Raw genomic sequence first — 17844 nt, forward strand, 5'->3', positions numbered from 1 at the left:
ACACCTTGAATCTAGCTTCCTTTATCTGATTGTGGGTTTTTTTTTTTTAATTTTTTAATTTTAATTTTACATTTAATTTTATTAATTTTTTTTCATCCTCCCAAAATGACAAGATGGAGAAATCCACCCCCCAAAAAAGAACAGGAAAAAATGACAGCCAGGGATTTAATCAATACAAAATAGGTAAGATGTCTGAACTGGAATTTAAAACCACAATTTATAAGAATACTAGCTTGGGTTCAAATAAGCATAGAAGACATCAGAGAATCCCTTTCTGTGGAGATAAAAGAAATAAATTCTAGTCAGGCTGAAATTAAAAGTGCTATAACCGAGATGCAATCTTGAATGGATGCTGTGACAGCATGGAAGGATGAAGCAGAGCAGTGAATCAGCAATATAGGAGAAAAATTATGGGGGCACCTGGGTGACTCAGTTGGTTAAGCATCCGGCTTTCAGCTCAGGTCATGATCTCAATGTTTGTGAGTTTGAGCCCCACATCAGGCTGTCTGCTGTCAGTATGGAGCCTGTTTAGGATTCTCTCTCCCTGTCTCTCTCTGCTCCACTCCCACTTGTGCTCACTCTTTCGCAAAAATACATAAACATCAAAAAAAAAAAAAAAGATAAAATTATGGAGAATAATGAAGCAGGAAAAAAAGAGGGAAAGAAAGGGGAAAAAAAAAAGACTTAGAGAACTCAGTGACCCATTGAAAAGGAATAACATCTGAATCATAGGAGTCCCAGAAGATTAAGAGAGAGAAAAGGGGGCAGAAGGTTTATGTGAGCAAATTATAGCAGGAAACTTCTCTAATCTGGGGATGGACACAGACATCAAAATCCAAGAAGCACAGAGAACTCCCATAAATTCAACAAAAACTGACCATCACCAAGGCATATCATAGATTACAAAACACATAAACAATGAAAAAAGCTTGAAAGCAGCAAAGGAAAGAAGTCCTTAACCTACAAGGGAATACAGATCAGGTTGGCAGCAGATCTATCCACAGGAACTTGACAGGCCAGAAAGGAGTGGCAGGATATATTCAACATGCTGAATGGGAAAAATATGCAGCCAATAATTCTTTATCCAGCAAGGCTGTCATTCAAAATAGGAGAGATAAAGAGTTTCCCAGGCAAACAAACACTGAAGGCGTTCGTGACCACTAAACCAGTCCTGCAAGAAATTTTAAGGAGGACTCATTGAGTGGAGAAAAAACAAAACAAAACAAAACAAGACCAAAAGCAACAAGGACTGGAAAGGACCAGAGAACATCATCAGAAATACCAACTCTACAGGCAACACAATGGCAATGAATTCATATCTTTCAATAATCACACTGAATGTAAATGAACTAAATACTCCAATCAAAAGACATAGGGTATCAGTATGGATAAGAAAACAAGACCCACCTATATGCTGCCTACAAGAGACTCATTTTAGACCTAAAGATGTCTGCAGATTGAACGTGAGGGGATGGAGGATCATCTATGCTGCTCATGGACGTCAAAAGAAAGACAGAGTAGCCATAATCATATCAGACAAACTAGATTTTAAAACAAAGACTGTAACAAGATATGAAGAAAGGCCTCATATCATAATGGAGGAATCTATCCACCAAGGAGATCTAACAAGTATAAATATTTATGCCCCAACTTGAAACACCCAAATATATAAATCAGTTAATCACAAACATAAACTCATCAATAATAATAATACCATAATATTAGGGGACTTTAACACCCAATTTACAACAATGGACAGATCATCTAAGCAGCAAATCAACAAGGAAACAATGGCTTTGAATGACACACTGGACCAGATGGGACTTAACAGATACATTCAGAACATTTCATTCTAAAGCAGCAGAATACACATTCTTCTCGAGTGCAGGTGGAACATTCTCTGGAATAGATCACATACTGAGTCACAAATCAGCCTCAACAAGCACTAAAGATCGAGATCATACCATGCATATTTTCAGATCACAACACTATGGAACTTGAAATCAACAACAAGGAAAACATTGCAAAGCCCTCAAATACATGGAGGTTGAAGAACATACTACTAAAGAATGGATGGATTACCCAAGAAATTAAAGAGGAAATTACAAAGTACATGGAAACCAATGAAAATGAAAACAAGACAATCCCAAATCTTTGGGATGCAACAAAGGTGGTCATAAGAGGGAAGTATATAGCAATCCAAGCCTTCCTAAAAAGGAAGAAAGGTCTCAAATGCACAACCTAAACTTACACTTAAAAGAGCTGGAAAAAAAACAGTAAATAAAGCCCCAAACCAGCAGAAGATGGGAAATCAATAATACTGAAATCAAAAAAATAAAAAAAGAGTAGAACATATCAGTGAAACTAGCAGCTGGTTCCTTGAACGAATTAACAAAATTGATAAACCCCTAGCCAGATTGATCAAAAATAAAGAGGAAAGGACCCAAATAAATAACAAATGAAGGAGGAGAGATGACAAACAGCATTGCAGAAATACAAACAATAAAAAGAGAATATTATGGGCAATTATATGCCAATAATTGGGCACTCTGGAAGAAATGGATAAATTCCTAGAAACATATAAACTACCAAAACTGAAACAAGAAGAAATAGAAAATTTGAACAGACCTCTAACCAGTAAAGATATCGATTCAGTAAACAAAAATCTCCCAACAAGAGTCCAGGGCTGCATGGCTTCCCAGGGGAATTCTAGCAAAGATTTAAAGAAGAGCCAATACCTAATCTTTTGAAGCTGTTCCATAAAATAGAAATGGAAGGAAATTTTCCAAACAATTATATGAGGCCTGCATTACCTTGATTCCAAAACCAAAGACCCACTAAAATAAGAATTATAGACCAATATCCCAATTAACGTGGATGCAAAAATTCTCAACACATTACTAGCCAATCTAATGCAACAATATTTTAAGAGTTATTAACCACAATCAAGTGGGATTTATTCCTGGGATGCAGGGGGTGGCTCAATATCTGCAAATCTATCAATGTGATACACCACATTAATTTGAAAAAGAATAAGAACCACATGATCTTCTCAATAGATGCAGAAAAAAACATTTGACAAAATACAGCATCCTTTCTAGATAAAAACCCTCAGGAAAATAGAGACAGAAGGAACATACCTCAGGATCATAAAGGCCATATACAGACGACCCACAACTACTATCATCTTCAATGGAGGAAAAGCTGACAGCTTTCTCCCTAAAGTCAGGAACACGACAGGGATGTCCACTCTCACCACTGTTCAACATAGCACTGGAAGTCCTAGCCTCAGCAATCAGACAATGCAAAGAAATAAAAGGCATACAAGGAAGAAGTGAAACTTTCATTCTTCACAGATGACATGATACTTTGTGTGGGATACCCAAAAGACTCCATCAAAAAACTGCTAGAACTCCTACATGAATTCAGAAAGTTGGTGAATATAAAGTCAATGTACAGAAATCATTTGCCTTCTATACACCAATAATGAAGCAGCAGAAAGCAAAATCGAGGAATCAATCCCATTTATAATTGCACCAAAAACTATAAGGTAACTATAAATAAACCTAACCAAAAAGGTAAAAGATTTGTATTCTGAAAGCTATAGAAATTTTGTGACAGAAATTGAAGAAGACACAAAGAAATGAAAAATATTCCATGCTCAGGGATTGGAAGAACAAACATTGTTAAAATGTCTATACTACCCAAAGAAATCTACACATTCAATGCAATCCCTATCACAATAACATCACCATTCTGCACAGAGCTAGAACAATCAATCCTAAAATGTGTGTGGAACCAGAAAAGGCCTCAAATAACCAAAGTAATGTTGAAAAAGAAAACCAAAGCTAGAGGCATCACATTTCTGGACTCAAGCTGTATTACAAGGCTGTAATCATCAAGACAGTATGGTACTGGCACAAAAACAGATGCATAGATCAATGCAACAGAATAGAGAACCCAGAAATAGACCCACAAACATATGGTCAGCTAATGTTCAACAAAGCAGGAAAGAACATCCAATGGAAAAAAGACTGTCTCTTCAGCAAATGGTGTTAGGAAAACTGGACAGTGACATGCAGAAGAATGGACCTGGACCACTCTCTTACACCATACACAAACTAAACTCAAAATGGATGAAAGACCTAAATGTGAGACAGGAAACCATCAAAATCCTAGAGGGGAGAACAGGCAACAATCTCTTTGACATCGGCAGCAGCAACTTCTTACCAGACATGTCTCCAGAGGCAAGGAGAACATAGCAAAAATGAACTATTGGGACTTCATCAAGATAAAAAAGCTTCTACACCATGAAGGAAATAATCAACAAAACTAAAAGGCAACTGATGGAATGGGGGAAGATATTTGCAAATGACATATCAGATAAAACGTTAGTATCTATAAGGAATTTATCAAACTCAACACCCACAAAACAAATAATCTGGTAAAGAAATGGGCAGAAGTCATGAAGTAACACTTTTCCAAAGAAGACATCCATATGGCTAACAGAGACATGAAAAGATGCTCAACATCACTCATCATCAGGGAGATACAAATAAAAACCACAATGATATACCACCTCACCCCTATCAGAATAGCTAAAATCAACAACCCAAGAAATAACAGATGTTGGCAAGTATGCAGTGAAGGGGGAACACTTTTGCACTGCTGGTGGGAATGTAAACTGGTGCAGCCACTGTGGAAAACCATACGGAGGTCAAAAGATTAAAAACAGAACTACCCTATGACCCAGAAATTACACTTCTAGTTTATTTATCCAAAGGATACACAGATGCTGATTCGAAGGGGCCCATGCACCCCAGTGTTTATAGCAGCACTATCAACAGTATCCATGTTATGGAAAGAGCCCAAATGTCCATCAACAGACAAATGGATAAAGAAGAAGTGGTATATACATATATACAATTCCTTGGCGATCAAAAAGAATAAAATCTTGTCATTTGCAACAACGTGGATCAAACTAGAGGGTATTATGCTAAGCGAAATAAGTCAGTCAGAGAAAGACAAATATCATATGATCTCACCCATATGTGGAATTTAAGAAACAAAACAGATGAACATCAGAGAACGGAAGGAAAAATAAGATAAGATAGGGGCGCCTAGGTGGCTCAGTCAGTTGAGAGTCCAGCTCTTGATTTTGGCTCAGGTTGTGATCTCACAGTTTGTGAGATTGAGACCCGTGTCAGGCTCCACGTTGAGCCTGGATCCTGCTTGGGATTCTGTTTCCCTCTCTCTCTGCCCCTCCCCTGCTTGCGCGGTCTCTCTCTCAAAATTAAATCAACATTAAAATAAAAATAAATAATAAAAATAAAATATAAAATAACAATAAATATAAATATTATATAAATATTTATATATAATATATGAACTTATATTTGTTATAAAATCTATAAAATAAATATTTATGTATATAAATATTTAAAATATTTAAATTAAAATATAAAAATATTTTATATAAATATAAAATAACAACAAACATAGAATAAAATGAAAACAGAAAGTGAAGAAACCATAAGAGACTCTTAAACACAGAAAACAAACTGAGGGTTACTGGAGGGGAGGAGAGGGGCTAGATGGGTGATGGGCATTAGGGAGGACACTTGTTGGAATGAGCACTGTGTGGTATATGTAAGTGATGGATCACTACATTCTACTCCTGAAACCAATACTACATTATATGTTAACTTGAATTTACATAAATTTAAAAAATAAGACCAAGAAAAAAATGGGATCAGGCACAAATAGTCCAAGACTACAAAACTTTTGATGTTTGTTTATTTTTGTGAGAGACAGAGAGCACGAGCAAAGGGAGTGACGAGCAGAAAGAGAGGGAGACACAGAATCCAAAGCAGGCTCCAGGCTGTGAGCTGTCAGCACAGAGCCTGACATGGGGCTCAAACTCATGGACTGTGAGATCATGGCCTGAGCCGAAGTCAGACACTTTACCAACTGAGCCACCCAGGCGCCCCATGGCTTCTTTATATTCTAGGTGTCCTTTTAGATTGTGGCTTTTTTTTCTGTGCCTCAGGGCAGACAAGTCTGCTCAGGGTTCCCTCCACATAGCCTTCCCCACTGCAGTTCAACATCAAAGGTGAAGTTCCCTTCATTGCCATGTCAGCGTCTCTCTTGCCTTTCCCTCTGTAGTGTCTCTTTCGATGTGCAGAAGCTGTTCAGTCAGCCCTCAGTTCTTCAAGAGGAATTGCTCTATAAGTGGATTTGTGTGTTCATAGAGAAGTTGTGTTCAGAATCTTTCTGCACTGCCATCTTGGACTGGAAGCTGTTTTGTTTTCTTGATAGGTTACCTAGTAATTTATCTATTTTATGAATCTATTTCAGAGAATAACTTTTTAAACTTAATTTTTGTGTCTTTTTCTTAAAGCTTTTTTCTGCTTTTATATTAAATATCTTTTGTCATTTGAGATATTGTATATAAGTCCATTGTAGAAGACACAAATAGCTACATCTAAATGCAGGGGGGGCTAGGAATGTAGCCATTTGCCCATCATTTCCATTACAGTGGTAGAAATGGAAGTTGGATTTAAAAAACTTTTTAAATTTTTTTGTGTTTATTTTTGAGAGAGAGAGAGAGAACAAATGGGGGAGGGGCGGAGAGAAAGGGAGACACAGAATCCGAAGCAGGCTCCAGGCTCTGAGCTGTCAGCACAGAGCCTGACGCGGGGCTCAAACTCACGGACTGTGAGATCATGACCTGAGCTGAAGTCAGATGCTTAACCAACTGAGCCATGCAGGTGCCCCTACACACTTTTATTTAGAGCTAAGATGACCCAGTGGATGGCTTTAAAAAGTCTTTTCAATATGTCCTACAGCCTTGAGCATGTTTAAATGGAACAAGAAATTAGGGCATCTGTTAATATAATTGTTTCAAATTGAACAACCATCATTTTTCCAGAAGAAGCATGTAAGCATTGTTCTGTGAAATAAAATAACATAGAGGTGAAAGACAAAAACAAAACAAAACAAAACAAAACAAAAACAAAAACAAACAAACAAAAAAACCCACAGATAGTCAGAGATTCCTCTGACAGATAATTGTAAAGACAAATTATAGGATATTCCTACTCTCCTAATAGGATCCCCCTAAGCATAACACACAGAGTAGGGGGGGGAGGGTAAGGGCTACAATATGCCCAGTTATGAAGAAATGAGAATTTTCTGACAGGTCCTGAGAAGGGCATTTTTATTTTTACAATTTCTCCCCTTACTAGTGTCACCAGAAATGAGGTCATCCATTATATTTGAGCTGGCAAGTGCCATTTAACACCATGTAACATTTCTACATTGCTACGGGTAAGAAACAGAATTGGTTTCCAGCATCCTGGGGCAAGAATACGTCCAAGAAATAGAAAGGAGAGCAGACAGAAACGACAGAGCTGAGGTTCGAGTATATTGAAGCTGGCAAATTCTTTTCACATACCATTACATTCTTTTACCTGGAACCCAAAGCAACTAAGAGGGCAAGAACATCCTAACCAAAATCATCTCTACATCAGATCCCAACACTGTCTTCCCAGGATCCCCTGTCAGAGAAGAACAGTGATGGGCATTTGGGGGACATAACTGTACCCCAAGGATCACTCTCCAAATGTTAGGGAAATGCTTTTTGGAAAATAGATCATTATACCTGTAAGAGAGCTAGATCACATTCATTTGTGACCCTCTCTCCATTTTAGAGCTAAGCAAAATGAGACCCAGAGAGATGAAGAGACTTTTCCAAATGCACCTCATTATTGATAAAAGTGCTCTGATTTTACCTGTTATTTGTTTACACCCTGCCTCGCCAACCCATCCCTGTCCACACATCCTGGTGGGCAAGAGGGATGTAACAGCAAACAAGGAACTTAGCTTCTGCATTTTCACTTTGTTTCTCAAATCCCAAGGTATGCAGTCCAATAGCCTGTAAGCTGTCACAATTTTACCTAGTGATTCTTAGGAGCATATTCACAGCTACAATAATAATATCCCTCACCTACCATTTCTGCTTAAGAGAAAATTAAATGGGCTAGCACAGCCAAATTAATTAGCTAGTAGGTTGAACCATATGATAATTCCAATTTTGTTGGTCCAACACAGTTGAATATTGGCAATGTCACATGGTTCAGTATGACATTCATAAGCATCCTGGTGTCTCTTAATAGAGAATCACTCTTTATTTTGATAGATCATCCCTTATATTCCATGAAATGTGTTATGTGGGCTTCAGTTAGAAAAGCCAACTCTGGAGAATAGGTAAATAAATTGTGGTGTATATACACACTCAAAATAGTTCAGAACAGCAGTAACAAAGAACAGGTTACCTATATACACAACATAGATAAACAAAGAGAACAGATATTATGTTGAGTGGAAAAAGCCAGATACAAAAGATTACATGCTATAGGATTCAAATGACATGAAGGTTTGGAACTACCCCAACTCCTTGTTTGACTGTGATAGAAGACGTAAGAGCAGTGCCTTTGGGGAGTGTATGGTTTGGGAAAACTGATTGGATGCTGAGAGTGTTCAATATCTTGAACCACGTCTTGGTCACGAAGGTTTAAACATTTATAAAAATCCATTCAGCTGTGTATTTTAAATTAATGCACTTTACCCATTTTGCTATATGGGCATATATTTTAGAAAGAAAGAAAGAAAGAAAGAAAGAAAGAAAGAAAGAAAGAAAGAAAGAAAGAAAGAAAAAAGAAAAGAAGGAAGGGTGAGAGAGGGAGGGAGGGAGGAAGAGAGGAAGCAAGAAAGGAAGGAAGGAAGGAAGGAAGGGAGGAAGGGAAGGAGGGAGAAAACCACATTCTATAGACCCTCATGATGCAATTTAGCATAGTAGATAAGCATAGGCTCTGAAGACAGATACCAGTCTGCTACTAACTAGATATTAGCTATTTGACCTTTGATGGAACACTTAACCTCTTTAAGCCTCAGTTTTCTTATCTCTGAAATGGAGACATACAGGAATACCCACCTCATAGAGCTTTGGAGATATTAAATAAGTTAATATTGTGAGGCACATGGCACAGAATAAGTACTAAAAGATGGCCCGTTGGTACTAGTGGTAACACTAGGAGCAGAGTCCATACTGAGGACCACCCTTTCCCGCGCATACACATCAATTTCTAGGGAATCCCTTCCTCTGAAAAACTCTCACTCCTCATGTGGTCCTCAGTGGAGAAGTAAGAAGCAGGTACTAACGCTTGCCCCCGAGCAACTCCCCTACTTACCAACAGGGCATCTGGGAGGTTGTGCTCTCTTGTGAAGGTGATGACCGCAGGGGTGATATCCAGCGCACTGAGTTCCAAAATGGCAGTGTTGATGGTATCTGTATCATGGGCCCAGCCCGCCTGGAAGAACACAGCCACCTTCCTCATAAGAAGGCCAGAGCGCACACGTTTGAATACATGTCTTGCCACAAACCTCATGGCTTCCCCAAGGCTCCTGCTGCCAGTTGACCCTTGCAAGGGGATTCTCCTGACCGCCTGCAGGAGCGCAGGCTTCCCCTTGTAGTCTGAGAAGCGAGTCAGGTAGTCTGTTTTGGAGCTGTACGAAACAATAGCCACTCGGGCACCTGTTGGGCAGTTACTTTCACTTATATCCATCTTCATCAGTAGGGATAATAGAATGTTTCTCATTCTCTCAAAATCCGAGTGGGAGACGTCATTTGACATGTCCAAGGCAAAGACCGCTTCGCTAGGGAACACGGGGCATTTGGAAACACCTTGACACAAAGGATACACAGATTTAAGATTTTCTGTAATGCCTCTGAACAGGTGAAGTTTGAGATCCAAGTGAAAAAGAAGATCTATTACGTACCTGTTGAGCAAGCTGGAAGGGAAATTGTTTTGGAGAAAACACAAGACATTGTTAGTTTATATAGGCAGTGGTATGTTTTCCAGCTGAGTGCTTTAATATGAAAAAACCATCTCCTCTGAGAAATTCAAGCAGTGAACTTCTCTCTGGCCTATTTGCTCCCCAATATCCATTCTTCCTTTTTTCTATAGCAGTAGATCCCAGTCTCTGGGCATATGGCTGCCTGGCACAAAGATGGCATTTCCCAGAGGGGGAGCTATCTTACTAAGTTCTGAGTAATAGAATAAGAGAAATGGTAGAAACAATTTCAAAAAGATATTATTCCCTTTTCCCTTCCTTTTCCTACCAGCTAAAGCTTGATAGACATCTTGGACCTTGAGGGCACTTGGGAAACAGGGCCCCCTTACCCTAATGGCAAGGCAAGAAACTATAAAGACCCTGAGTCCCTGAATACTGTGGAGCTCTGTATCAACCCTGGACTGGCCACTTCCTGGCTTTGATCTGAGAAATACACTTGTGTCATTGCTATTGAGCACTGAGGTCGCTCTGTACTGAACTTAAACCTAATACACTGAGATATTCTGAAACTATATATATATACACACACGTACACATATACACACATATCTAAAACTAAGTATAATATACTATATATATATATATATATATATCATATACCATGTATTATGTATAAGTGTGTATGCACAAGTAATATGTTTTATGGAAAATATCAGAAAACCAAAAATTAAAATTACCTTTAATCTATAATGTATATGCATGTGTATGTATATTTAATTGTTAATTTAGTTTTATAAAACTCGGACCTTAGTACATGTCCTATGTTGAATCTTTTTTCACTTAATATATGATTAACATCTATTCTTCTCATCCATATGTTTAGAGCAGTATCACCTCGTCTACTATAGATGTCTCATGATACTCCCACCAACATCCCTTTGTGATGAGCGTGTTTATACATGTATCTGTGCATCTCTGTCCAATCATGGTCCTATAATATGTCTATAATTGTGGCTTTTGATATGCAGTGTCCAATTGCTCTTCAGAAAGGTTGTACCAACTGACACTCCTACCCGCAGTGTGTACTTTTATACATTTCCCAAATTTAGGTAGAGAATTTTTTCTCATCTCAAAAGTATTTCCAATTTGAGAAACAAAAAGAGTATCTCATTTTCACTCGTATTCTTTGACCTCTTGGGAGGTCAAACATTTTTACAGGTTTATTGTTTGTTTGTATTTTTTTCTTCTCCGAATCTTCCATTCATTCGTGTCTTTTCTCCCATTTTCAATCCAAGAGTTTTTTACATCAGGTTTAACAAATATGAACTTTCTGTGCCTGTAGGTGAAAATGATTCAGTAGGACCAACTGTATATACTTTGACCTGACAGAGTTAAAAAGATAGGTCCTTTGCTTGGGTCCATTGCTTATACTGCATATATTTTCCCCCATTTTTCTGTGTGCTTTTGACCTCACGGTGCTCTTCAATATAAAGGGGTTTTAATTTTTGACATGGTCAGCTCTGACGTTCTCCCTTTGGGGTCAAAATTATAGTATTATTCTTTATGATTTCTAGGAAAGAGGACCCCAGAATCTCCTGGACCAGAAACTGAAAGGGAATGGACAGAATTTAGAGTTTGAATAAGGAGGGCCGGGTGTATGTGGAGAAAACCCAAGCACCTAAATTAAGCACTCTGCCAAGTCAACATTCTCTCCCTATTGCTAGTGAATAGGGAAAAGTACATGTTACAGGATGCAAATATCCTGGCATACATTGAAGACACTAAGTAAATTCCAATCTGGGAATGTGACAAAACATTAAGATCCGATCATTTGCAATTCCATTTTTAAAACATAAATGTAAATTTAAAAAGACACATTTCTTATTGAAGGCTCACTGGTGATCCCTCTTGTTTAAATGGATGGGATAAAAATAACAAGGCTTCTCTGAATTTGTTTTGTTATAAGAAGCACCAAGATGCAGACACGTAGGTATGCAATTGCCAGTGCATTTCAGGAGGGGCCATGTTGCAAGAGAATTTTTCTCCACCGTTGAGATGGCATGCCTTTTAACCACTTCATTTCTGAGACCACATTCATGAAGATTACTTGCCCCAGGGGAGACTGAGCCAAATACATTAACTGATAAGAGCTTTTCATGTGAGACGAATCCACAGGTGACTTAAGTCCCTGATCCATGACCCATTCCAACTTCTCACCACTGGCCCCCATTTGAGCCTTTTCCCAAACAACTTACGGCAGTTTTCTTGTATTAAGTCAATGATTTCACAAGATTGCTAGAAAGATGGAAAAAGAGAGAAAAGTAAAAGGTATTTAATGTGAAGCATATTCCTTCTTAACCCCAGGACTTAGAAATGTTATATGTGTGTTATCAGTGCCTTTCTGAAGCTTTTTAAGCTATAATCGAAAACCAAAAAATTGTTACAGCACATGAAACTATCCAGAAGTTATACTTCTAGACACAGCAGATATTTAAAAACATTTAAAATATATTTTATATACAACACAGTGTTCGTATTATTAGAGATAGGTAAATAAGGGGAATTCTTTATTTTTTTATCTGCCTCACAAAGCAGTGGAATCAAATCTGATTTTGAAGAAGTTTCAATCCAGAAATCTTGGCATAAAAGGCAAAGAAATGCCTTCAATTCTTGGATCTCTATGTCAGCAATTCTTGGAACAGTTCATTAGAATAACTGCCAAGACACGGGCCCCTCACACCTCCCCTAGAATTCTGCTGTGTTCCTTTGATCTCTCCCCTCTGTTCTGTTCATCCCTTGACCCCATTACTTCTTGATTCTCATTTGTTCCCACTTCCTTCCCCCACAAAGTAGTATTTTTGTACTTGTGAGATAAAAAGCCATCATAGCTTCTGAGATTGTTTTCAGGTGTGTCACGAGACACGAAGACCTGTACTATACTATATGTTGGCTTATAAATACTTTATAAGCAACTTTTAAACTTTACAACAAGGCATATAGCACAGGGGTAGTAGCCTCAAAGTCTTTCCTTCCACCTGAAGTACTCAAAAACAACCAAATTCCTTCCACAATTTAAAATATTATCCGACTCTTTTCACTGATGTGATTCTAACATCTCTGAGTAAAGTTTATAGATCAACTTAAAGTACTAAAATAATTTACAAGAGGAGAAACTAAAGAATCTTCATAGATTTCTATTTGGTGAAAATGGAAAGCTTTGTATGCTAAAAAGGATAAGGCTTAGAATTAAAATGTTCACGTACCATCACATCTACCAAACCTTTGGCGCCCTTGATGCCCTGGAAAGAACAGATATGAGTTTAAAATGCAAGATTCTGAGGTACAAAATATTATTCTCCAGAGTTGGCAAGAGATTCTGAGAAAGCTACCACAGTATAGCCCACTTTCTGCCCTTTACTCCTGGCCCTGAAATTCTGACTCCTTAAGGAAGAAAGTTGGAGTGTCTAGGAGGTGTGGCCCAGACCTCAGAATCCAGGATATCCAGGATTATGGTACATAAGGACCTTTAGAAGATCAGGTCATCTTGTGACCAAACCACAGTATAGGATCCAATTCAGGAAAAGACCTTTCAAGATCTCAGGACCATTCATAGACAATTGTAAAGCAGACCTCATTCCCTATCCCTTCTCCTCAGGCTACTCACTGACACCCCATCTCTGCTCTTGTGCTGCACAAGTCATCCCTGGAAACCCTCAGAACAGATAAGCCTTACTGCAGCCACTCTGGGAGTCGAAGGACCCTTGCTTCTATTTAGATTCTACAAGGTAGTAACTTGTCATCTCGGGCAGATAACTATAATCTTCTCAGCCTTTGTTTTCTCAACTGTAAATGGCCACGTCCAGTCCTTCTGCTTCTAAGATTTTTGATTCTATGACTTTGTTGCTGCTCTACAGTGAATGGTAAATGCAGTGAAACCACCAGGTTCAACCCAGGACTCACTCACTACACCATCCCTCACGAAATGACAGCCTAGCCTCATAGGATAAGGTGTGGCACAAAGTGACAAGAGCCCCAAAGTCTTTCCTTTCATACCAGATGAACTCCCAGGCAATTTTTAAAATATTTGTGGACCAGCAACATTGTTAGTTTAGTTAAGATTGTATAAATGTCATATTTTGTTAGGATTTCCTTCTAGTGTTTGCATAATGTTGTTACTCACCTTGTTTGCATTGATAAACTCACTGTCCAGTGAGTTTTATGTATTATGTATTTAGACATGTTTATAAATCTCCAGCCACTCTAATATCTTCCCCATGTTCAGGTAAAAAATATATACCGAATAAATATACTGTATCAGTTGATGTCCTCTAAAGCAAATCTGGCCCATTCCCTATATACATCCTCTAGTGCATCCTAAATGTTCATTTCTTCATTAAGATAGCTCTTTGCAAATTCTCATTTACTTTTACCCAGGGGTTGAAAATAGAAAGAAGAGTCAATGTTACCACTGGTCCTGGAGGGCCTTGGTCACCTGGAGTTCCAATAAATCCAGGAAAGCCAGCATTACCCTAAAAATAGCCAAACCAAAGGAATAAGCTTCTCCTCTTGAATACAACTTGATTAAAACCATCAGACCCATTTTAAGATACCAAGCTGTCATTATTTCTAAGGTCCCATGAGTCTGCTATGGACAAGTTAGTTTATGAACTGTATCAATGGAGTGAGACACCAAGACTAGAAAAGGAGGGGGCTCATTATGGGAGCCATCTAAATTGCCCCCTACATACCTAATCCAAGCCAACATGCGGACATACATACAGACACACAATTGAGTCCAAATTGACTCAATACCCAGTTGAGATTCCAGGTCGTATAATTAAAAGAATGCAGGAAATACACATTGAGGGCCTGGCAACAAGAGAAAGGAAAACTTCTTTCACCACCTTCTAGTCTTTGGAGTCTGAAAAAAGGTATGAGCTGAGCTTAGCTCACTGCTTGTCTTACAGGTATTTGAACTGACACAGCATTATCTGCGTGTAATTGATGCTTTATCTTTTTTTATTTGAAACCAGAGAGATAAGTTTAGCTGAGCAGGGCAATATTAGCCAGCAGCAAACCAAGTTAGACATAGATCAAATTTTTCTTTATGTCCTTGCCAATGTGTGAAAATACCACTTATTGAGTGCTTAGATAATAAATATTCTTTTTCCTCTCTTCTGCACTGAACATTAGTCGTGTCCTTTTCCAAAAAGCCTTGCTCTCTAATGTCTATCAGCTAAACACTACCAGGGTTTTAGATATCCACAAGATTACTCTTTCTGAATAGAGCCACCAGTGACGGCAGCTTTTCAATATTGAGTCTTTACATCCTGAAGGAATGGATTTTTAATGGTAGACTCTACAAAGCACAGTGAAAACATGGCTCAAAGTCCACCAAGATGGCAGCCATATTCTTGAGATTCTAGTCCTAAATTAACAAAGAAGAATTTAAGGCTTGGAAGAATCTTGAAGAAACATCAGTGTTTACTCTGCAGCTAAAACAATGCCCTTCTGAATGATATCTAGACTTCACATAGATATTGATATTGTGTAACTGAAACTCCAACTTAGATTTTCTGTTATTATGGTTTGATGAGTCGCATTTGCATTTATAAGGTAAGTGAGAGTGGTATTAAGTGGGAGAGTGGGGTAGCCCAAGGGAGGTGTGGAATATGCACTGACTTAGGGGGACAATGGCCTTCCTGCTAAGTCCATTAAGTCAATAGAAATCTGCTCCTGTGAGCGGTGTCATGTGGGCCTCTACAGATCTTGGGAAATTCCTTTGGTTCTTACCCTCCTCCCTCTGACTCCCTTCGCCCCCTTCTCTCCTCGGTGGCCCGGGTCACCATCTTCTCCCTTAACAGAATCAAAAGCAGAGCGTTGAGTGTAAAGAAAAATAAGTACAAACAAATGACACATGCTGCATACCAGATGCCAGACCCCAAAAGATAGCTTCTTACTTGTGCACCAGGAGAGCCAGGAAATCCAGGTTCACCCTAGTGTCAGAAAAGAGATAAGGTCTTGTTTACTGTCATGTGATTAAGTCTTTCTTTCACATTCCTCCGAGAAAAAGAATAAATTATAATTTTGAGAAAACAGACTCAAAACAGGTGCCAGGAAAAACAACTAGAGCAACAGTTGTTATCTTGAACTACTCCCAAGTGGCCATATTTTATTTTTATAATTCAAAGTGAAACAACTTGCAAATGACTTTTACAAATTCTTCCACTTCCTTGATATATTATGTAATGGAACTTCCTTCTTAAACAATTTTATCTGTTGGTCTAAATATCCAGAGGTCTGACCCAATGGAAACCAAAGGAAAGGGGACCAAACAGACTGGTGGGAAGCAGGTGCCCATTGTCAGATCAAAGGCACACTACAAAGCAACTGTTCATTCAACAAATATTTATTTAGCACCTATGTGCCAACCACTGTTCTAAGCACTGGGAATTCAGCACTGAACAGAACAAAGACCCTGCTATCATGGAACTCAACTGCTAGTAAGGAAGAAAAGTATGTCAGGGAGAGAGAAATGCTATTCCAGAAAGGAGATTAAAGAATAAAGAATGATATGGATGGGGTTAGGAAGAGGGTCATTATTTTATATGAGGTGGTCGGACAAAGCTTTTTGGTAAAGGTGGCATTTGGTCCAAGACCAGCAGAAATCAAGAAAGCCAGCCAAACAGGTATCTGGGAAAAGAGCATTCCAAGCAGAGGGAAGAGTGTATGAAGAATCCGGAGGCAAGAATATGAACCTGTGCTGTGTTTGAGGAACACGGAAGCAGAATAGGGGGAGGGAAGGAGGCGAAGATAATGTCAGAGAGTTCACAGAGGGGCCAGATTATATAGAATCCTGTAGGCCATGTTTACAGTGGGGTTAATTCTGAATGACATCAGAAGGCATAGCTGGACTTTGAGTGATCTAACTATGCATTTAAAAGATGGCTCTGGGGATACCTGACTGGCTCAGTCAGTATAGCATGTGACTCTTGATCTTGGGGTTGCAAGTTCAAGTCCCATGTTGGGTGTAGAGTTTACTTGAAAATAAAATATTTAAAATACAAAATAAAATTTAAAAAAATAGGGCTCTGGCTGCTACATGGAGAACTAACTAGATGAGGCAAGAGTAGAAGCGGGGAGAACATTTAGGTGGCCACTGCAGTAATCCAGGTGGAAATCATGCTGTCTTGGCCCAGAGGGTGGCAGCGGTGGTGGTGAGAGGTGATGAGAGGCTGCACGTATTTGGAGGGTGGACTCACCATTATTTGTTGATGGATTAAATATAGGGGGTGAGAGACAGACATTTGTTAAAGATGGGGAAATGTCTGCCTTGAGCAATCGGCAGGAGGGAGGCTCCACTCCCTGAGATGGGGAAGGCTGGAGGAGAGGCAGGTTGTCAGGGCAATTGTTTTGGCTGACCGGATGTTTGATGAAATTAAAGGATTAGTGTTAATTCTTTGGTTGACAATGTATTGTTGTTATTTTATTTTACTAGTTTTTTGAGTAGGCTGCACACCTAATGTGGGGCACAACACGGAGCTTGAACTCATGGCCCTGAGATCAAGACCTGAGCTGAGATCAAGGGTCAGACGCTTGACAGACTGAGCCACCCAGATGCCCCTGTGGTTATGTTTTTAAAGAATTTTTTAGAGATGCAACTTGAAATATTTACTCATGGAATATATGATATCTGGGATTTGCTTCAAGATAATCGGGATAAAGATATATGTGTCGTGGAATACATAAAAAACAACATTAAATTGGTCGAGGTTTTTTATTCTTTGAGCTAGGTGATGGGTACATGGGGATAGGTGTCATTATATTAGTCTCTCCACTTGTACACGTGTTTGAATTTTTCCAGAATCAAAGGTTAACAAACAAAAGAAGAAGAAGGAAGGAGGAGGAGGAGGCTGTTTGGGGACATGCCAATTTTAAGGTGGAAACATATTTAGACGTTTAAGAGTATGGTCCAAGCTGGAGAAATAC

The 17844-nt window shown here is 38.8% G+C and overlaps 1 protein-coding gene across 1 annotated transcript in view; it reads right to left on the reverse strand.

Moving 5' to 3' along the window:
* The window catches only part of LOC125921328 (collagen alpha-4(VI) chain-like), a 101738-nt gene that overhangs the window by 23226 nt on the left and 60668 nt on the right, over positions 1-17844 (reverse strand). The window contains exons 25-31 of the mRNA XM_049628822.1: positions 15816-15851; positions 15649-15711; positions 14322-14384; positions 13119-13154; positions 12111-12150; positions 9841-9852; positions 9252-9745 (exon numbers count right to left, since the gene is read on the reverse strand). Coding sequence (XP_049484779.1) covers positions 9252-9745; positions 9841-9852; positions 12111-12150; positions 13119-13154; positions 14322-14384; positions 15649-15711; positions 15816-15851 — 744 coding nt within the window. The remainder of the gene's footprint in view (positions 1-9251; positions 9746-9840; positions 9853-12110; positions 12151-13118; positions 13155-14321; positions 14385-15648; positions 15712-15815; positions 15852-17844) is intronic.

The sequence above is a fragment of the Panthera uncia genome, chromosome C2, assembly GCF_023721935.1.
Source record: "Panthera uncia isolate 11264 chromosome C2, Puncia_PCG_1.0, whole genome shotgun sequence".
In the NCBI taxonomy this organism is placed as follows: Eukaryota; Metazoa; Chordata; class Mammalia; order Carnivora; family Felidae; genus Panthera; species Panthera uncia.